The sequence below is a fragment of the Epinephelus fuscoguttatus genome, linkage group LG12 (genome assembly GCF_011397635.1).
Source record: "Epinephelus fuscoguttatus linkage group LG12, E.fuscoguttatus.final_Chr_v1".
Lineage (NCBI taxonomy): Eukaryota > Metazoa > Chordata > Actinopteri > Perciformes > Serranidae > Epinephelus > Epinephelus fuscoguttatus.
In genome coordinates this window covers 28,716,558-28,739,075 of record NC_064763.1, presented here as the reverse complement: position 1 = coordinate 28,739,075, position 22,518 = coordinate 28,716,558, and the positions used below count along the sequence as shown (strand labels likewise).

Here is a 22,518-nt window from a genome sequence, read left to right as displayed (position 1 = left end):
TGAAACCAGATACAGTAAGGCACCAAAAAACAGGTTCCCCATAGCAAAGTTTAATATAACAAAAGGCAGATTAAACATCCACATATAGTATAGGAAAGAAAAAGAGAGGACTTCAGAGTACAGCCGCACTCACCTGTCTTGGTAGCAGCTCGGACCACTCCCACCGCCGTCCCCCTGAGGACGTCCTCAGATACAGTGAAGAAATACTGGGCCTGGTCGAACACGGGAGATGCCACTGAGCCTCCCACCACACTCACGTTTACCCTGGCATTGACCGGTGCCGTCAGACCACCACCGTCCTCGGCTGATATCACCATGGAGATTACAGTGTTGGCTTTACCATGGAGCGAGCGTGATAGAGATATCACACCTGTAGAGCAGAAGACATGAGCAGATGAGATTAATTACCCAATATCCTTTCGGCTTTTAAACACTCCAAAGCAGACAAGTTTCACAATAGCTCATCTGTTGTTTGTTAGTATAAACACGTACACACAGTTGTATCACATGCCACAGCAACGTGCCACACACATACCCGTGTCTTTGTTGAGGGTGAAGAAACCAGAGCCTCCTGCAGGTACGGTGCGGTAGGTCACCCTGCCGTTCTCCCCAGCATCAGGGTCATTCGCCGTTACCTTGACAACAGAGGTTCCTGGGGCACTATGGGTACTGAGACTGACTGTGTAGAGGACTGGATAGAAGGTGGGTCGGTTGTCATTGATGTCTATCACCGTGACCCGGACGCGTGCTGTAGAGCTCAGGCCACCCTGAAAAAAAAAAAAAAAATATATATATATATAGTTTAAATTTTGCATTAAAATATAATGTTAGCACACTACACAAGGTCACATTTGCAAGCACCAATGCTGTAATGATATTATGCACCTTAACTATTGAGAAAAAGAGAGGCTAAATCATAAGAATAGCTATTTTAGTTTAACTGCACCCTCCCTTCCTGCACTATATATCCCCAAAGACAACATTCAATTTGTTTTCTATCCTTTGATAAAAAGCGACAGTCGCAGACTTTCATGTTATGAAACTTTGACAATAGATTTATGTTGCACTATAAAGACGAAGCAGCTCTAAAAGAATACAGAAAGATGAGTTCTCTGTTGACGATCTCTGAAATATGGAGCCAATCAACCGTTGTATGCATTTGTCAGCGAGGAGAAGAGTTTGCACTCATTACACCGTATCTGCCGGCTTAGTTTTATGAGACCATTAAAAACAAGGATAGTCGAGACGGAGGAAACAGACACCAGCTGAAGAGAGCTGGGAATGTGCCGGGGGGTGGGAGAGAAGATGCATTGTGGGGGTTGCGTTGTAAATTACAGACCTGAATTCAATCTTTACCTGTAAAGTGGTAAACAGAGAGAATAATAGTATGTACAATAGGTATGATAATACACTTAAAACGAAGGTCATGTGGTGTATGTCTTAATGTGAGCCAAGTATACACAAGAGAATGCTTTATTGTGCCTTAAATGGAATTTCAATGCCTATTTAAGTGCATCCAATGTGATTGATACTTTAAATGTGCATGGGTCTACTGGGAAGAGGCTAGAGCAAAGAGTGTGTTAATGTGGTCAAGTAAGGCATTGTATTTAGCTTAAATGGCATGCTATAGTAAAAAGGTTATTTAAATTGACTGTTTAAATGGATCTGTTTTCCTACTTCTTTACCTTTCTTCCTCCCTACACCCCCTCTATGTTTGCTCTGATTGCTTTGCCATGCTGTTGCGGTTCCCCTTGACTCTTTTGAAGACACACAGTAAGAGACAGGACGCTGTCTTCTTCAAACATGTCCCGAATATCTCTTTGATCAGATTTATTTGTGTGCAGCTGTACACATCTTTAATTTGCCTCCTGCTTGAAGCTTTGATCAGGCGGAGCATCGCACTCTCAGCGGGCAATGTGTTTGGTCATGGAGCTACACAAAGAACTAGAGCTTTGACTACAGTCGTAGTTGATGTTTTGCTCTCCTTATGAAGTGTATTTCAGTTACGATTAATTAGATTGTACTTAATGTGAAATTAATTAATTAATTAATTAGACTGTACAAAAGATGCAAAGGTTAAAGGAACATTTTTGGGGGGAAATAGGCTTATTTGCTTTCTTGTCGCGTGCTGGATAAGATCAATAAGATCATTCTCTTGTCTGTACAGAAAACACAAAGCTACCAGCAGCCAGTTCATTTAGCTTAGCTCAAAGACTGGAATCAGGAGCTCTGTCAGAGAGTAACAAAGTCCACCATGCTTGTTTAATCTGTATAGGAAGTACAACTAAAAAGTGCTCTCATTAGAGTGCAGATCTTCACCAGTTGGCTATGTTCCGGCTGTGGCGCATCTGCCAGAGCTGATCTTGGCCACTCTGGACAGAGCATGTGATGCAGCTGTGCCAACTGGAATTATCCCTCCTTGACTCCCTTACAGTCAAGATAACAGTAAAGATAATAAAAGCAGGGTTTTTTTTCATCTTGTATTGTGCCTAACTGGCATCATAACATATCGGGCATGGAATTAGTCCGATTTTGAGCCATGACACAGGCCAAAATGTAGCCTGCAACAGACAGTAAATCTTCTTGCTTTTACAAAAGACAATATTTGGAAATGTCTGTTGCTCTATGCTTTTGCGATGTGATTTTGTACCTGCAGGCTAAGAGGAGTGAGGAGTCAGCAGTCAATGATGGAATAAAACAATCAATAAAACAGATTTTTTAAAACAATTTTGATACACTGCAACCACGAGAGGTATTTGAGCATATAGTCATAAATGTGCACAAAATATTAGGCTGATTGGTCCAGTAGTATGCAAGATTGGCTGTGGACAGACAGATAGATACACAGATACACACATTCTCACACAACCAAACACATGATCTTCTCCACGCTCATGTCTGGTGAAGATAAAAATGGCAGATTATGGTCTAACAGGGCGTTGTGTTACCTCTCCAGGCTAGGTGTTTTCCTCTTCTTCCAGTTTTTGTGCTAAACTACACTAGTCTGCAGTAGCTTCATATTTATTGTACATACATAAGAGTGGTGCTGTAATGATCCTCCTATCTAACGCTTAGCAAGAGACAGAATAATAAAGTGTATTTCCCAAAATGTCAAACTATCACTTTTAGGATTGATTTGTCTGACAAGATGACAGAGTTACAGAGATAACAACTACCGTTACTATGTGCTATTCCCATATACTTTAGGATAAAAGTGTTCTTACTCCATCTGTTGCAGTGACGGTCAAGTCAAACTTGTCCAATCCCTCATCCCGGTCGAGAGCTGTGCTGGTGCAAATCTGGCCAGTCTCCTTGTTTATGGTAAAGTGGGTCGGTGCTGCGCTTCCAGAGCCAGAACCCAGGACGTAGGATACAGCACCAAAGGAACCACGATCCTCATCTGTGGCTGACACCTGAGGGAGAAGAGACATGAGGTAAGACATAGACGGTCCACCGGTGCCAAACGGCCCGTGAGACATGAGGATTTCAAAAAGCATCCCACCAACATGCACAGCAGGTCCTGAAATCTGCGTGAAAGAAAACCTACATGTGTCATAATTATAATATATGAGCTGAGGGTCTTTCTGTTATCACAATAATGTCCCATAATACAGTCACCTCACAGGCCCATACATCTGCACTTGTCATAATATCACACACCATAGCACTACTTGTTATGGTTTCCAGAGTACTGTAAAAACTGAGCATCTGTGAGAGCAATTCACTTTTATAGATCACAGATATACTGTATGTAAAAAAAGGACAGATCTGCCCCATGGTGTGTTTGAAAAACGGGCAAAGGGATAGGTGGTGCAGTAACCATGGATACAGAGGGAGGGAGCTGACAGGTAACCTTTAGGAAAAGAGAAGAGAGGAGAGTTTTGACAGGGGTTGTGAGTTTGGTTCAGAGGTTAACAGAGGCACTTTAATGAATGCTGGAAGGTCAAACTGGTTTTAAACTGGCATTTAAATAGGATGCAGACTGACAGACTGGGAGAGCCACTTATGCACACACTTTAACATTAATCCTTACTCCATTTAGTTCCTAGAAAGGACTTCAAACTGTTCATACAAAGACACACAACAGACACAGGTCTTGACCTAACCTTTGACTTTTTTTTATCTCATCTACCTTTAAACTGTCTTTCTACTACTGCCACAGACACACACAAGATCACACACACACACACACGCACAAATATATATATATTGTATGCTCCGACTTAATCTATTAAAACACAAAAAAATCCCATAATACGACAAAGATTTCCTTGCAAAACACAGAAGGGAAATGTCGTCTGTGCTCCAGGGTCCTGCCTCTGACTGAAGCTTTACACTGGTCCATAACATTGTTTGGTGGCGTTTATGGTGCTTGTTAAAAGCAGCATTCTCCCTCAGATCTCAAAGCCTTGAAGGCGAGCCAAGATCCAGGAGGCCTGATGACATCACTCCCTCTGTTGTACAGTCTTTCTCATGAGGCAACAGTGAGATATCTCAAGTGTTTGACTTCCTTGAAACTTTTAGTTTCAGTTTTCTTTTTGTGTGAATACTGATGAAAAAAATGATATTCTCCTGTGTTCAGCTGAAATAATATATGATGAAATGCTTTATGTGATAATACACAATGCAATATACAAAGATCAAGACAACCAGAAAGACAGATAAAAGAGATTTCAAGAATAAAGTTGTCATGTTATAACCTAATCTAGTAAGATAGGTTAGCTGAAACTGTTGAGCATGTGGGAGAACTACAGTGGCCAATGCGAAAATGGGAATGGCCCTAGCTAGAGCCAGTATTTGGTTTGTCCATTCTGGGCTACCGTAGAAACATGGCAGTGCAGCATAGCAATCATTGTTGAAGAGGACCCGCTCCCCATGTAGATATAAAGTTAATGGCTCATGCTAGGGTAATCAAAAACATAATGATTCTTATTTTCAGGTGATTATATACTAAAGACATAAATATTATATTATACTATACACCATTTCTGTCAATAAATCCTCCTAAATCTAAAATCTAAAGGTGATGTTCCAGAAATTATGACTCATATAATGATAATATTCTTGAAAATATTCTTAGCAAAATTAGACTTTATTCTCTTGATTAAAGGGTAACTGACATGTTTTAACCTGGACCCTATTTTCCCATGTTTTTGTGACCAAACCCCTTTTACCGCTGCACAAAAAAAACACTTACACCTGCTAACAACTGGCTTTTTTATTCAATGGGAAAAGTTACAATTGGTATTCACTCAAATGACTACAGCATTCACAGGTATTTATTGATGGACACTGATGGAAACGAAACACCTGGGTCGACAGGCACATTTTTGCCCCTTTGCCACGACAAACTATCCATCTTTGTCTAAGCAGCACTTGGACAGCGTTCAAAACTAGACAGCACCGAGTTTGCGAGAGAGACTGAATAAGTAATAGATATAGAAAGAAGAGTGTTCAATAGTGTCCCTAATGTCTAAGTGTCCCCATTTATATAGATGGATAGATACCCTTCTACAGTGTGAAGTGAATGTGGGTTTGCTCTCTATACATCCACTGGTGTGGCCATAGTGTTTTCAACTGGAATTTCTCAAAAAAGAATACATAAAAGACACATCTCTTCTGTCTTTGCTTGTTGTTTAATGATATCATCATAGGTTTTATTCCCTACATGTGAATTTGCCCTGGCCCCTGAGCCTCACAGAGCACAGGACCACCATAGCAGACATCCGGCAATGACCTTCCTTCCATCCCACCAACACATGTCTTCACCATTACACTATATCTACTGGCTATTGACAGAGAGACAGAAACACTACCACCTTGACTCCTATTGCTCCTATAGGAAATTAAAAGATGGGAATATTGGGGTAACCCCTTTAGGGTTTGGAGTTGTAACATGGCTAGACAGTTGTGGTTTTTGAGGGGTCATACTGCACCTCTTCCTTTGGTCAGTGTTTACAGCTGGGGATTTTAGATCATTGCTGGGACTTCCTACAGAGTACAGTGTTGAGACTAGCACTATCTTTTGGGATCTATGCACATGTCTGGGTGTTCGTCATATCTTTCTGACTGTCTATGATGGATTAGCCACCTGTGCTGATGAGAACTAGACGAACATGGACATGCTCACACACACACAAAGACATTTGTAAAATGATGACCCCATCCTTTTCACTAAATCTAATTAAAGAGGCTTTAACACCCATGACCGCCCACCTGGTCATAGGGTGACTTCATCGTCACCTCTATTTTTTCCCCCCAATAAAGTCTGCTGTTGAAAACAAAGGCGAGGGAAAGGGTGCTCTCCTGCGACTATAGCAGCAAAGAAGACATGATTGTGTTTGTTAGTTTTATATGAAAATGCAAGGGTTGGGCACAGTGTACATAAATATGCCTGGAAGTAGTTTTTAAATGGAGTCTTGGACTGGAAAGGACTCACACAGAGGCTGGGAACAAGAAGGAGAGCAGGACATTGATTCTCCACACACTCTAAAATGTAAAAACCCACAGCAGTATGGTATGGATTCTTCATGCTGGAAACAAAAAATATGCAAGACAAACATGAGGTTGCACTAAGAAAACGCCAATCCAAGCACACTTTCATGGAAACCTTGGGAGCTATAAAATAAAAGATGTAATGATTTGGCTTTTTCTGCTACAATGTACATATAGTACAGTAGTATTGTGGTTACAAACTTGCAATGCAAAAGTAGAGCAAGAAAAAAAAAATACAGAGGGACAAAACAGAGAGAGACATACCTCCAAGACTGGAATACATGACAGAATTGTCAAGGCACAACAGTTTGAAATGTGTAGCAGAAGAAAATCACATCAACCCTCCGGAGAAGACAGGAGCTTGTAAGGATCAACTCTGTCATCAGTGCATTTCCCTCCTGTCAATCCATCTGACAGCACAGCGCCAATGTTCAGTTTACACAGCACAGGCCAGAGGGTGGGATCAAACTGACATGCCGATTCGATACCAAAAACCCCTCTCTCAATTTGGTGCAGTATCCTGCATTTACAGCACTTATCTCGACTAAAAAACCAGCACAGTTTTGAAGCCAGTAAGGTAATCTAGTAAACACACACAGTCGACGTGTCTTAAATCAAGAGATCTGGTGGGCCAGACGAGGGTGTTTGCCAGGGAGGAATTCATCTCCACGCCAGAGCTTGCTCTCTGATGCATGACCAGCCAGCAAGCCTCGGCTCTGCACACCTATTTCTCATCGTGCTCTCCGGAGGTTTCCCGCAGTGATAAACATGCAACTACATAGCAACACATACACAGACAGCAGCTCATACCTTTCAACATCTAAATCTCTCTTGCTCTTAAGTATATGCTTGCACTGTGCTTGTCCCAGTATATGCGTGGGATCTTCCACATTTACAAAGATTTTTGGATGTGGGTGTAGACGGCAGGGTGGTCTAGACGGAAGGTCAAAAGTTTGGTCGCCATGTTTTTGTAATGCTCAACAGCATGCCACTGAACCTCTTCAGTGTGCCATCACTCACTTTGTTATATTGGATGATGCAGCATTTACAGATTAAAAAAAATCATCCCACAACCTATTGTAGCCATTATTATATTAAATGAACATAATGGTGGTTTTGCAAGTTGACTTTCAGACATTATTGGCATGAACTGAAATTAATGGTTGTCTGGAAGGTGCCTTGAGTGTGCCTCACTTTGGAAAATGGTCTGCAGTAATGCTAAGTATACACAATTTGTAGTAAATGGGCTTAAACGTGTAAAACAGCCAATGTGGTTCTGTGGGAGTTCTGATATCCCACCCGATATCACGAAATGCTGAAGTGTCTTATGACAGGAACATGGCTCAAACATGTACGTTAATGATAACTGACCTACAAGGCATTTGAAGTTTATAATCAATTCTAATGCATCTGACGTACTGGCTGTGCAGTTTCCTTTTTGACTGTGAGGATACGTACTGGCTTTCCAAAGCATTTATCAGTAGAAAAATCATCAAAACACAGACCAACTTAAAAAATACTTCGGTCAAGCATCTGCCAACCATCTGAACTTGTAATACGTGAAACATTAATTCATCCAGCATGCTCTCAGCTTAAGCTTTTCAAACAGTGCTTTGATTTACCTATCGTGTAGTTCATTGACCGACTACTATGTATTTGTTAAAAGGCACAGCCTAAGGCTCTCAGAGCACACGTCAGCCTGGTAAGGACTATGTGAAAAACAGTCAGGAAGAGCGTGCCGAGTATTGAATTCAGCCAGGACTCATGCCTGGAGCTTTTTGTCCATAGAGAGCCATTCATCCCTGGCTGGGACAGCAACGGAGCGATCACTCACTGGAGCATTAGCAAAGATCCAGACCTCATCATTCATTTGCCTCGCTCTTCCTCACAAGTGCTCTCTCTTTCTGTTTCTTTGGGTCTCTACCTTTCCACTTAGCCTTTCTCTTTCGCATGCTTCAACTGTCACTTCTGCAGATACATGGATGGGTGACTCTCCACTTAGATCTCTGATACACACCTAACCCTTCAAATCTGCATCTCAGTGCTCACACACATCACAAATTCTCTTTTTCCACCAGTGATTCCCTAATTTTGAACTGTGTGGAGCATTTCAACCAACAACAAATTGGTTCGTAACTTAAGAAGTTGGTTCCCTACTGGAACCAAAAAATAGCAGGCTTTCCTTGACCTTAAGTGTGAACTGATGACATCAGTGGGCGTGTCATTTTCTAGTGGTTGGAAAGAGAGGACGTAATGGTCTGCTGCTACATCTTTTAATCATTAATATTTGGTCCATGCTTCTCTTTCCAATAAAACGAAACATCTATGACAGAACAAAAGCTCGCAAGTAATCAGAGCAATCTGTCATTTTGCTGCTACTGTTTACTTCCATTGTTTTTTGTGCAACACCCTCTGTTGATGACACATTTATGATTACAATGGCTCCACTCAAAACTGGTGGAAATGAGCTGGTTCATTAAATAGCAACAAGAATCCTGAAAGGAACTGGATTAAGAGCCCCAGCTAATTAGGTAGAGAAGGGATAAAAGAGTCATCTGCTAGTGATATTTAATACTTCAAATAAGAAGTGTTCTCCTTTTTGGGATGTGATGCAGATTAAAGGCCCATACAAACCAAATGGACATCAAAGAGCTAGTGGCGAGTCTCCTGTGTCTTGGAGAAAAGTTGCACATAGATACAGTGCAAAGATTACAGCCGATGGCCAAGTAGCATGTATGTTCCACACCTGCACGAGAGGAAATAACTCCCCATACCTGCAGAGTGTATTCAAAAAGGGAAGCCAGAAGACTTCTAGGATGGATTCAAGATGCTAGTTAGCCAGTTAGCACATTAAAAACACAACCCAATGTTGAAAGAACAAATCATATTTACCGTGCACTAGTGAACAATCACACAAACAATAATGAACTGTTTCTGCTTAGGAGCTCAGTGGCTAAAAAAATAATCTTATCTAATATAATGTTTGTTTGGATCTCATGCTCTCTTGGCTTTAGTCGTTTGTTTGCTTTCCCAACTTCTGTTTCTCTTCTGGTGCGCTGAGCTTAACTGCCAATCACAGTGATTTCATTCACGGACAGGTTCCGCCATCTCCAGTGCCAATTCAACATGCTAAATCGGCCAAAAATAAGCTGAAAGAGCAAACTAGTTCCAGCAGTGTGGGACACGCCACAAATGGGCAACAGACGCTCACCAACAGCCCAAAGTGACCATCGGCTGACCATCAGTTTGGTGTGTCAGGGCTCTAACAGGTAGTTTATGATCCCAGTAAATCAACATCTACCCTAAAGCCTTCTTTACTGGACTGCCCACATCTTATCAAACCTCAGTGACTGACAAGTATGACATCAGCTGACTTGTTCCAGGTTCTGCTTCTACTTTTATACAGGATTGTGTATGTCCTCTTTTATGCCTAGTTCACTCCTCTATCTTTCTGTCCTTCATTATACTCATGGCTTCATCCTTTTTGCTGTTCTGCATCTCCTCTCTCCTTGCCTCTCCTCCATCCTCAGCTTCTCCAGATGTGGGCGCTGGTCCAGGTAGATCCTGCTGTTCTCTGCAGTTTGTCTCTGTAAAACATCAGTTAGTGTCAGAGGGAGTCTGCGCACGGCTTTTCGGACACAGCTGCGGCTCTGGACTTTTATAGCTTCTCATGAAAGAGAGGGAGGGAGAGAAAGAGATTCTATAGGCTTTCATAGTAAAACCTGTAAAACACACAGAGTTGTCCCAATCTAATCTACTCTTCACTGACTGAAGCCAGCCTCGGATGTTTATAAAACAATCATCATCTACGAGGTCAAAGAAGAAGCCTAATATTCCCACCATATGCAGAATTACTTTAGGAAAATTCTGGTATGTTACAACTTGAGTCTTACTAGTCTATCGGTTATGTAGTTATAATGACACTGTACTCATGCCTTGAACTTGCATTGATTGTAGGTCTTCTTCACAGATTCTTTCATCCTATATTTCTTCATTTAAACCGTCATTTTGGGCATTTTAGACAACGTTTTTGGCATTTGCCCTCATTTTCTAATCTGGGAGTTCCTGGTTGGTTGTTTACAATGGCTGCTCATGTTCTATTTCCCCAGTCTGACTTTTTCAGGGATGTCACTGCAATCCCAGATCTCACAAATTAACTTGATGAGCACAGTCTTGTTATGAATAATGGCAGAAACTATGAAAATTAGTTCTAAGCTGTAAAAAAAAAAATTGAATTATCCTTTAAAGCAGCAGCAATGACCATAAAAGAGCATGACAGATCTGGAGCTGGCGAAGTGAATGCATCATTGTTGGATAATTGCACACAAGCTTGAAGTTATTTACAACAAACTGAAATGGGAGTCTGCGTTTAAAGGCAATAACTGTGTTGGAGTGTCAGATGGAGCTAAAACATTCATTTAACTTTGTTGCTCAGTTTCCACTGAAGCATTCCTTTTGCTCTCCTGTGAGCTGCATTCCTCATATTAGGCATTCTCAAGTCTCCAAATCAATTTCTGCCTTTCTGTTGCCAATGAGTCGAGGCACTATGGGTACAATTAAGATATATGGCAGGGAAGGAGCGAGGGGAAGGGAAGGTCGGAGAGGGGGGAAATAGTTTGGCAAAGGAACAAAAGGCAGGGCTAATGATAACATGAGACCTTGAGATGGGAATGAGGAGGACCGAGGCTTCATCTAGCTTCTCATTCAACCTCCGTTCCTCCCTTGACCTCCGCTTTCTCTTCTAGCGTCTCCCCTCTTTTCTGTCCTCTCCCTCGCTCTTTCTTTCAGCACCCTATTACGGCAAGTGCTTGTTGTCTTTCATGTGGAGTTCACGGCTGGAAATGATTAGGAACATCAAACCACTGAAGGGAAGAGAAGGGGAGGGAGGTGAAAGAGACAGAGCAGGAGAGACTGTGACTTCTATATTTGGAAGAAAAGAACGCTAATATTATTAATGAACGTAATAAGGGATGATGGCCACTAAAAAGCCTCTCTGCCTCTTTCTCTTTCTGTCTCCCACAAATGTGCATACTTGTGCACGCACAGCAGGACTCATTTGTGGATGTTCCACACTCAAAGCTAAACAGTAAACTATACCATAGAGTTACAGCTTTTAGCCCACGGAGTTTCACATGCAGACATGTGGTGTGTGTTAGGAAGTTTATCTTTGAGCTGCATCTCATGTTAAGGGACACAGGAGCTGTTGTTCAGGCCTAAGTCGAATCATCTCACATTTATGTCTGATGTTAGGAGTTTCCCATTCCTATATCTGGTTTGTTTTTTTAGTTGTATACAGAATGAGTCTGCTACGTTTTACCCTTCACACACTCAGGCCAGTTTAGATTTTACTATGTAACTGGAATAGGAAATAATCAGTGGTGCAATGCCTTTAAAACTATAAATCTCCAACAGCAATTACACCGGCTCTGTCAAGCGCCATCTATTTTGCAAAAAGAGGTAGAGAAAGAAAGGACAAGGAGTCAACTGTGAATGGAGGTTAAAAGTCAGGGCTGAGGGAGATAAAAAGCTAGTTACAGGGATGGACAGAGGGATAGAGGGAGCACAATGAGGGATGACATCACCTTACTGGACTCTGAAGAGTGATAAGAGACGTGGGGGATTTAGATGGTAGCGATCCTATCTTGTGTAAAGCCCTGCAATGTGGCAACCCTTAACCTGTGTGTGCAGCTCTGCGTGTGCCTGTCTGGTGTATGTGTGTGTGTGTCGCTGCCTTCCCGCTCCCCCTTTTTAAAGATTCTTTTCAAAGTGAATCCTGTGGGCCCGGAGTGACAGCCGGCCTAATCAGCACAGAAATCTATTTTCTACTTACTGTTAAATATTTATAGCCATTTAAACCCTGTGTCTGTCTGTGTCCAAGGCCTCAGCGGGACTCACTCTGGCTAGTGCAGCAGCTGCAGGCAACAGAGGTGCATATCTGTGAAATACCATGGATTTTATTGTCGCTATCTGCTAACAGGGAAGCTAATGAGGAGCTTGGGGTCATATGTCAAAGTTGAGGGGTGAATGTGTATGTTCACCACCCACAGAGACGAATGAAATGTGTGACTGTATATTCACGGTTGTGGTCATTAAATGGTCTTAAGTCTGCACGCAATAGAGGCAATATGGCCCATAATTACCTTACACATCAGCTGAGAATTAGAGTTGTTTTTTTAAAAGGCATAATCAGGGAAATCAACATTGCGCCCTTGTAACTGATCCTTGATCAGCGTTCAAATACAGACATCTGTGAGCTTAATGAGGCTCAACGCTGTTCTATTGTTGTCAAGCATAGCAACTGTTCTGTTTCATGTACTCTGAAAATATCGAAATGCTGAAAAAGTGAAGCAAAAGCTGCTAAAACAAAGACAACAAAATGCATGACAGAAAGGCTTTCCCTAGACCATCGTCTTTGATTTACACAGTGAGGTCTGTAATATAAAGTGAGCAATGATTATCACTTATTGTCCTCCAGTTGTAATTTAGCTCCAGAGATGAAGAGAAAACAGTAATTAAGGAGCGAGAGAGCACAAAGACGGACTGGAGTTGGACCTCAGACTGTCTGAGCTCCTGAATGAGAGGATGAATGATTGAGAGTGAGTGGCCCACAGTTGCCTCGGGGACACCGCTCTGGGTAATTTTAAATCCTCTAACTAGCTAAACCGGCAGTATGTGTTTAGGAGGATGCATCTGTGTTCTTGCTGCAGCATCTCTCCCAGAATGGGAGCAGACATGTGTGTGCGTATATATATATATAAATGTTGGGCATTTCGGTGGTTTATCCAATAAAAACATGACAAAGAGACAGAGAGCGCGTGGAATCTGTTTTGTTTTTTTTCCTCTACTGGGACACCACAGGATTTTATTTTCTCTTTGACGAGTGTGTGGGACTCTCAGACCTCTGCTAAGAGTATATCATTGGGAGCGGGCAGTTGGAATTTGAGGGTGAGCATCTTGTTGATGGTTTTTGTTTCCAATTTGTGTTTTATGTTCAAAGCATGTCAACGGAAGAGGATGAGAGGATAAAGACGGTTCATACCGAAGCACACGACTCCGGCTATCTAAGCTGTCAGACATTTTTCAGTTTGTGGGTTTCGCAAGTTGGCAAATGTGTTACAACACCCAATGTGTGTGCGTGTATGTTTGTTTCCTGGGCAGACACAGTGAGCAGTTCTTATTATGGGTATTGATTAGTCCATCTGTGAGAGCAAAAAAGCACAGAAAAGGGGAGATCAATAGGTGTGATCTGAACGATCTATCACGAAGACAGCTGTTGAAGGAGCGGAGAAAGTCAATGTCAACTTCCTCCAGGGATCAAAAATTTTATAAATGAGAATCTGTCGTCAGCAGGATTTCAAAATCGTATCATTTTTATTTGAATAGCCTAAAGCTTTGAACCATAATAAATCAAATGTAATGTATGTTGTCTTTGTGCTTCACTTCTGTGGTTGTTCTTTTTCTTATAAAGCTAATGTTTTATTACCACCATCACTATATCAGTCTGAGATGCTTAGATAAAGTTTTTCAGTCCTCCTGCCCTCTCAGTAACAAGGTTGAAGTTGATATGCAAATGGAGATACACAATCCACCTTCTAAACATGCTACACAAAGGTCCAGGCTTATCCCTGTTGATTGCACGGCTTCGCTCCACTAAACCAAAATAGTGTCTCTAAGCCTCTGTAGCCCTCCGCCCATTTAGTCATGCTTCCTGGATGTGATCCCGGAGGTCCTAGGACACTTTTATCAGTTTATGACCTCGTCCGTCACCATGTCAACAGTGAGCTGCAACATTAAGGACATGGGTGTGAGTTAATTAGCACCAGACTGCAGCCAAATAATGCATGATTTTAGTTAACAGCCACAATTACCCTCACCATTTCGATGTCCTGATTGGAGCTGGGGAAAAAGTGACAAATTAAATTCTAAATTAAATGCTATTGGGATAATATGATTACATTGTTTGCCTTTGCTGTCCAAATGAATGCAACTTGTAAATGAAAACTATAGCCTGTGTAAAAGAAGTGGACGTGGCCACCATGACGTGACCCATTGGTTTTTGGAGTACTGTTTTGGAGCCTCAAGTTTGGAATTTAAGCCATTTTTTGGAACCAAAAGTAAACATATCTGGATGAGAGGGTGGAGCTGTTGAGTCAAGGGTGGATCTGACTGTGATCTCGAGGACACCGCTGTGGTAGGGACTTGTCAATCACAAGCTAGCCACACCCTAAAGCATACCCGGTGTTTATCATATATTTTACTCCAAGAGAGTCCATAATTTACAGAATAAATATGATGCTGTATTGAAGAAGTCATTGAGACCATAGAGTCAATAAGGGAATGTTTTCAAGTGAGAAGTAGATCATTTTCTAATAGACAGCCAGTGGAGTTGTCCCCTGTTTGCCATTAGAAAGAATGCAGGTTTGGCTTCACTTTCCAGACCTGGAGATAACCACCCTTAGTTAGAACTAACTAAATTTATTATTGAAGGTTTGGGGTTACACGTTTAAAGAGAAAATAGAAAGTAATAAAGAAAAGAAAAAGTAACTGGCTTGTAAAACATCAAAGCAACCTGGGACTTTTTGGATGTATCAATTGACTGTGGCTGCTGGGCATTTTTCTTGTGAGGTGCAGACTTGTTTGAGCAGAGAACATAAACAGGACTCACTGAAAAGCCACAAACGTCCCTCTACCACTCCCCCCTCTCCACCAAAAGCTCAAAACATGGCAGATAAAAATGGCTGACCTCATACGAACACAGAGGTAAACTCCAAAGATGATTTGTCACTGCCACAATGATTCCTTGTATCTTACGCCCAAGGCACTGCCTTGGTTAGGGCACTGTCGTACGTTGCCAGATGGAAGCCTTTAACTCAAAGACTTATTACATTATTTATCTATTACTTTCTCTGCCTGGGGGCTAAGAATACAATAAATCTAGCCAAACTTGAGTTAAAGGATTCTACACTGACATGTTTCCAATTCAAACTAAATCACAGCTTTATAAAGTAAATCTGATTGAAACCAAGTCCCCCTCTGTGGAGCAGCAGGCTTTCTTTTTAGATGCACACAAGCTTCTAGGCTAGTTGAAGCCTGATTTTCACCATATAAACATTTATGTTTCAGTGTCATTTTATTTCTTGATCTGTAAACCAACACGCGGCTATGTGGGAGGTTCACACTAATAAGGCAGAGTGTGTTTATCATTATGACTAAGCTAGGCTTTATTGGGACAGACTAAACCACCCTTTTCTGCCCTCCAGAAATGGTCATACAAAGAGTCAATGCTCATGTGACAATGTTAGTTTCAGGGAAGAGGGTCATTACAGACTGTGTGTGCGCATGTGTGTGGCATGTGTGCGTCTGCATATGTGTGATCAAATCAATGTGAGTCTTTAGGGTCAAAGGTGAACCAAACTTCCAGCTGCGCCTCTCTTTTCTTGACCCCTAGAGACGAGTTTGTGTGTGTCTGTGTGTGTGCGTGTGTGTGTGTAACAGGTCACCCCTAACGCTGCATGAATGTGTCACTGACAAAACAAGAGAAAGCAACACCTGTTATCTTTGCACAAAAAGAAAAAGTGTGGCAGCCTTGACTACAGCGAATCACACCCCTGTGTGATGTGACACTCCAAGGTTCAGCGGATTAATCTCACTTTTAGTTCTACTTTTAAGATCAGCACACACAACAGATTAAACCAGCAGTGTGATTTCGTTTTCCTTTCATCTTTGTCTGCTTTTCACACCTGAATCCCTCGTCTACATCTATAGTTCTTCCATGTCGCTCCCTCTTTCCCTCGCTCTGCCTGAGGTCAGGTAGTTAGCGATCTCCACGCCAGGGAGGTGACAATAGTAAAAGATAGCAGGAGCACCCCCTGAGCTTTGAGCTTACATCTGGTGTTGCGTTACTCTGATAGCTGTTGACTGCAGAGAGGCACAGCAGCTCCAAACCAGAGGGTCCATGTGTGTTTGTGTGTGTTTGTGCACAACTGTATACCGAGTCTGCACACTTCAAACAGTAAAGCAGAACATATAACAGAGTGGCTCTGTAATCCTATAGCGCCTATGTATCAAAGCAGTCACATTGCCAGCGAGAATATACACAGTATACAGCATGGAAATAATAACTGTCTTAAACGAGGGTGAAACTCAGGACAGGATAAATAGGTAAACCACTAACAGGCTCGTACATGACAGCTGCTGTCATAGCTCACTCTGTCTCTCTGTTCCTGCACTGCAGGGATGCCTGTTCTGATTTAAGAGAAATTTCAGATATGAGCATTCTTTTGCTCAAAATAAGCAAATTTGGCTGCCAGTAATCCCCTGTCTTTTCACCAGCCCCCACCATGAGCTTGATTTTTGTGATTAAAGTGAAGTCTCTACACTGATTTGTCAGTGCCAAGTACATCTTTAATGGTCGCTGTAGATGTATAACATGTGCTCTTCTGGTTGACACAAAGACTAAAGCTTGAAATGAGATATTTTGTCCAAATATACCTGTGAAAGCCAAAAGACTAAACTTTGAAACAAGATGTATTTGTCCTGAAACTTCAGAGCTAAAAATGGGTATCAAAACATAGTGGAGGAGACATGTCTCATGTGCCGGATAAACAGAACCCCAAATAAGATAAAATTGCTAATTGAGAGAGTTGAATTTAGTCTGAAAGCTTTAGATAGTCAGCACTAGATAATCCAATCCACATTCAAATCAAGTCTGGCCAAATTTTAAATCTATTTATACGATTATCTCACTTCCCAAGCCTTATAATTCCCAGTGATATTTCCATGTGAACTTGTTCATCATATGTTTCTCTGCACAATATAAACATTTTTTAAGGTGCTCTTGCCTGCTGCTGCTGTTGACGCCTCACTTGCTGCCCTACAGATGTTTGTATTCTGAATGACTGCAGACATCTGTTAAGATCTTCACTAGCTCACAGTAATGTTGTATAGCCACAACCTCATGTGCATTTACGCTGATTATTTCTGCTCGGGATAGAGTTGTGAACGTTACTGTACATGTCCTCGACCCGGTACATTTTCTGGAGTCATGTGCACGACAACAAGCAGCAAAGATTAACGGATGCTAATACTGGACATCTGACTGACAATGGAGCTAAGTTGATTGTGCACTTAGGAGTAACAGTCAGCTATGATAACTGGATTAGTCTCTCATTGACCCGCGCCTGAACCACAGCCAGAGTCATAGATGGGTCACCTGCTTGGTGACTGTTAAGAGAAACATAGAAGGTTCTTCTGTCTGCATTAATGCTCATTACCATCGGGGTCGACGGCAAAATGATACCAAATGCAATTAGCAAAATTAACGCTAAGAAGGTTAAACTACTTGTGCTCTATGCAGGACCCTGAGGGTCACGAAGTCCAGTGGTGTGTGCTGGCAATTTAAGGACCAATAGGTACCATTAAAACACATAATTCTCATTAACTGACACATGCAAAGACACAAATACACAGTTGTGGACAGTCTGCACTTATACTGGCACATAAACTGCTGAATGGTCAGCTTACAGTCAAGGCAATTACACCTTAATGAATTCTATTGATTGACTTCATTCTGCTGAAGGTTCAGGAGTCAAACCCTTGTCTGTTACACACACATGCACATACACACACACACACACACACACACACACACACACACACACACATATGCCTACAGTATAGCTCACTTTTGCTTAATTGACCCACAGAGACATGAACATCCTCCATGTGTATTTGTGGGGGAAGATATTAGACACTGCGATTTCATTTTCATACACAGCCTGAGGGGGTTGAAAAACTAGCTTATCCTTGTTAAATTAATTTCCTGACTCTACACATGTGAGGTGAATATGAGGAAGTGGCGGGAAACACAGTCCTGATTCCTAAAGCACCTGTTAAATCAAAGTTCGTGTAGGACCAAAGCCTGATACCCAGAATTTTGACCGTGCTCAGAAGAGGCAGCCAAGTTCTTCATGGGATAAACTGTTCTGTCTGAAGCCGCTTTGGCTGCTTAAATCATCTTTGTCTCTCTCTGTTGTTTTTTCCTTTATTCAGTCCTCACGCTTTTCATCTGGGCTCATCAGCTTCTTCAGAGAGGATTGAAGTTAATTGCTCCTTTGGGTCCACAACTTTCTCTCTCATTCGTTTTCTCTGTCCCTCCGATTTCAGCGCAACAAAAGACAGTCAATGTGGACAGTGATGGTGCAGCCAAACAGCGGGGAGCCTATCAGATTAAAGCGAGCACCGGAGGCCTCATAAAACAACAAAACACACTTGGTAAACCAGGTTGTCAGTGATGTAGAGCATCCATTAAAGATACATTCATGTGCACAGAGGTACAACACATGTGCGCAGCCTGCCTCCCCATTATCATCCCATCCTCCACGGCTAGCTCAGCCAACTGGAATTTCCAAGAAAAACAGGTTGGCCAAGCATGATGCAGCCCTGGGGTCAGAGACACGGCCAACTCCTGCAGGGAGCGAATCAGGCAGGGATGAAGAAAAGGGGAGAGAGCGAGAATGTGAGGGAGAAGAAAAAGAAGAGGGAGAAAGGGGGTCAACGTTGCACACCTACAGACGTGTGGAAAGAAGTCTTAAATCAGCTGCACGTCCGCACTTCATCAGTCAGCTCCCTGGGAAATGACTTCTCAACACAAAGATCCACAGCAAGCGCTGTACGGCACGGTAGTAGCTCCAAAAAACAAACACTGCAGACATGAACTGGGCAGATGAGGCCTGAGCTGCAGATTACTCCATTGTCTCTAATAAAAAAGTATAAAAGCACACTACAGGTATTCAAAGGAATGTTGAATGCTTAGACAGTCGTTTTATCTGAGTGTTGGGAAACTGGAAATCTTAATTGCTCCAACAGAGGCGAAGAAGCAGAGATAAGCCGGAATGAAGATTAATTTAAAGCTGAATAGTCTCCACATAGAGAGATTTTAGCTTCAAAGAAAGAAATAATGAGACTCCAGTGACTCTGATTAATTGAGGGCCTTTTCTATCTTCATCAATCCATCTTTCCTGCTATCTGTATCTCTGCAGCTTTCATTCACTGTGCTGAATCATTACCACATGACGTCATTACACCAAGGACAAAAAAACAAAAGTGCTACACTCATTACCTCATACCGAAAGTTTGGGCTAATTTATGTTCACAGTTGAGGAGAAAATTGTAAAAGTTTTACAATGTCTCCGGCGGAGTGAAGCAAGCAGCAAGGCAGATGCTATTTTCCAACATTTCTGATGCAGTCCACGTCCCAGCGGACACGATGAGCTGCACTCTGCTGTGTAAATCATGATGCACCTGTCATTGCCTTCTCACAGAGCAAGAAAGAAGGAGGTGTAAACAGAAGTCACGGCTGAAAGGGATGAAAGAGAAATTCTACTAATGGGTTTGATACTGAGAGATGAGGTGAAAGTGCCGGGTACAGTATGTGTCAGGAGGAGTGGAAATTGTTAGGATAAGAAGAAGTGTGCGTGAGGAAAGGTGGATAGCAATGGAGGGTGGGGGGCAGCTGAACTAATGTGGTGTTTTGGAGAAGTGTAACAGAGGGTTTAAGAGGACAAAGCAGAGGGGATGGACAGAAAGTCAAAGAGAAAAAAGGAGAATTAACACTTTGCCAAATAAAGATGATGACAGAATAGTATTTATGGTTTCATTTGATGTGGGCATGACAAATAATAGTAATTGTGAGATGTTTGTTGTCTATTTTGGCATCATTTTTCACGCATAAAGGAGGGGAGGACAGGCGATGAGAGGTTTAGCCAGGAGTTAGCAGGGAGATTAGTTTAAAGTCACGGGGTAAACAGACCTCCAACACAGTAAGCCAAGGGGTTCAAGGTAGGAGGTGCTGACTAAGATGCACTAAGCCACACAGTAATGGGAAATGATGGGGTCCCAGCTATCACATGGCTGGTCATACCGAGGCTGCCTGGGAGAGGGGTGAGAGGGGGTGGTGGACCGGGGGTGGCGCAGATTATTACCCAGATCAAAGCCACGTTTGAGTGGATTTGGGTTTCAGAAATGGGAGGAGAACAGGGGCCGAGCGGAAGATGAAGGGAGGGCGGAGATCTAAAGATACAGTAAACAGTATTTCAAAGAGGTTAGAGTCATTACACACCTCAAACACATATTATTAAGGCTTAGATAGACCACTTTTGCTCTGTAACTAAACCCCTAATACAGCATTCACCATTTCTTTCATGCACCTGCTATGACAGATTTGCATCCCCTCTTTTTCCCCACCCCCACTTTAATGCACTGCTGCCAAGAACAGCTTCTGCCCACGCTTCCTCTCTGTTTGCTTACCCTTTAATGTATTTACTTGACCTCCAAGAGGCATCCACATGATGGTGTTTTTCTCGCCCCTAAACTCCCCCCGCGGCTCAGATGGCAGCATCGTACCTTAGCCAGCATGCAAAGCTCACCATCGCCAGTGTCACATTTAGCTCAGCTCAGCACTTGCAAAGGAGGATGAGAAAGGGACAACTGATACAACTGCAAAAACAAATGTGGGAGAAGATACAGCGGCAGAAAGACAGGGATGGAGGGATGAAAATGACGGAGGGATGGAGGTAAACAAAGCTTGAGGGAGGGAGGGGGAAAAGGAGGTCCCTGTTGTCTTTAAAATCGTATTGGTTTTCTCTTTCATTACAGACACTGTGTTGACTCTGCACACTGCTCGCCCCGTGTGGATTCACCACACTGCCTTGACGCACACAGTAAAGTACTAATTTTATATGCACACTGAAATAAGCATATATGCAAACTTATGCACTGCCTCTATTTTGACATTATACAGCAGTGACGTATGATCTTTTTAATCTTTAAAGGCAATTACAAAGCGGACCGACCAGTTCCACTTGGTAGCAAATGCCCAGCATGCAGAGATTTGCCTCTGTGTGACAAAAAGGTAAATATCCCTCCTGTGTCTTTTATGAGTGAAGCATGAAAGGCCATTGCACTGAAGAAAAAGACAGCAGTTTCTTGGACGATGTAGAAACAAAATGCCCCTGTACATTTCTATCTCAAACACATTGCTCCCAGAGGGGCCAGTCAAAACAGGCCTGTCAAACCCGGTTAGCGAGCCACTATAGACGCACAATGGTGCCTTGTGTGTGGGGGCCAACCCAAACTCCTTGTTGGCCCTTTACTGCACTGGCAGGGTATTTCCCATTAAAACTGCTTCCTTTTTTCCTACCTCAATTTCCCCCCTTATCACTTCCTCCTCTCCTCTTTGAGTCCCTTTTTCGATCCTTGTCACCTCAATCTCATCTCCATGGCCTCTCCCTGTCTCTACCCCTCCTGTCTCCTGACTACTTATTGACAATTTGTCCCCGCTGGCTTGAACTCTTAAGGCCACGTGTGCAATATTCTTTGCTGAGAGTAAAACCTGGAAAGCCAGGGTAATTGCCTGTTTTACTGCAATGATTTGTTTTCCCTTTTTTCACTTTTCTCTTTGGTTTCAATTGGTTGCAATCCATCTCTACTTTGGAATTTAAATCCATCTGCCAAACTCCATCTTCACGCATGCTTCTGCATTACAGGTACGCACATTTTTTGATTTGCATTTCTTTCCTGTTTTCGGTTATGGTTACAGTTTACTGTCCGTTACTTCACAGACAGGGTGTGTCACATTCATTTCTGGATGTTTTTTCGCTACAGTCCACTCTCATTTTGGTTTTGACCGAGGAAGAGAACCCAAAAATATTTCTGGTTGATTTTTATTTTATTTCAGTTACTTTAGGGTGCACTGCGCTTCCTCCGCTGTACATTCATTCAGCAGTGGTGGCACCGCACCGCTGGAAAGTACCCAGCTTCAGTGTCACTGTCCTCCCAGAAAACACATGCAAGAGCACTGTTGCTGTTTCGAGAACTTCCGCCCGTACCTTAATCTCAATCTAAACATTTAAGTGTGTTATGTTTCTGAACTGCAACCAACAGTGGAAACGGGATAGTGATGTGGTTTGTAAATGGACCACAAACCGAAATTGACTCCAACTCCTGCTGTTCCAAAAAGAGAAA

General features: G+C 42.4%; 1 protein-coding gene across 1 annotated transcript in view; it reads right to left on the bottom strand.

Annotated features, from left to right (window-relative positions):
* The window catches only part of LOC125898217 (protocadherin-16-like), a 94,351-nt gene that overhangs the window by 21,820 nt on the left and 50,013 nt on the right, over nt 1-22,518 (bottom strand). Inside the window, exons 5-7 of the mRNA XM_049591956.1 lie at nt 3,225-3,413; nt 536-767; nt 134-370 (exon numbers count right to left, since the gene is read on the bottom strand). Coding sequence (XP_049447913.1) covers nt 134-370; nt 536-767; nt 3,225-3,413 — 658 coding nt within the window. The remainder of the gene's footprint in view (nt 1-133; nt 371-535; nt 768-3,224; nt 3,414-22,518) is intronic.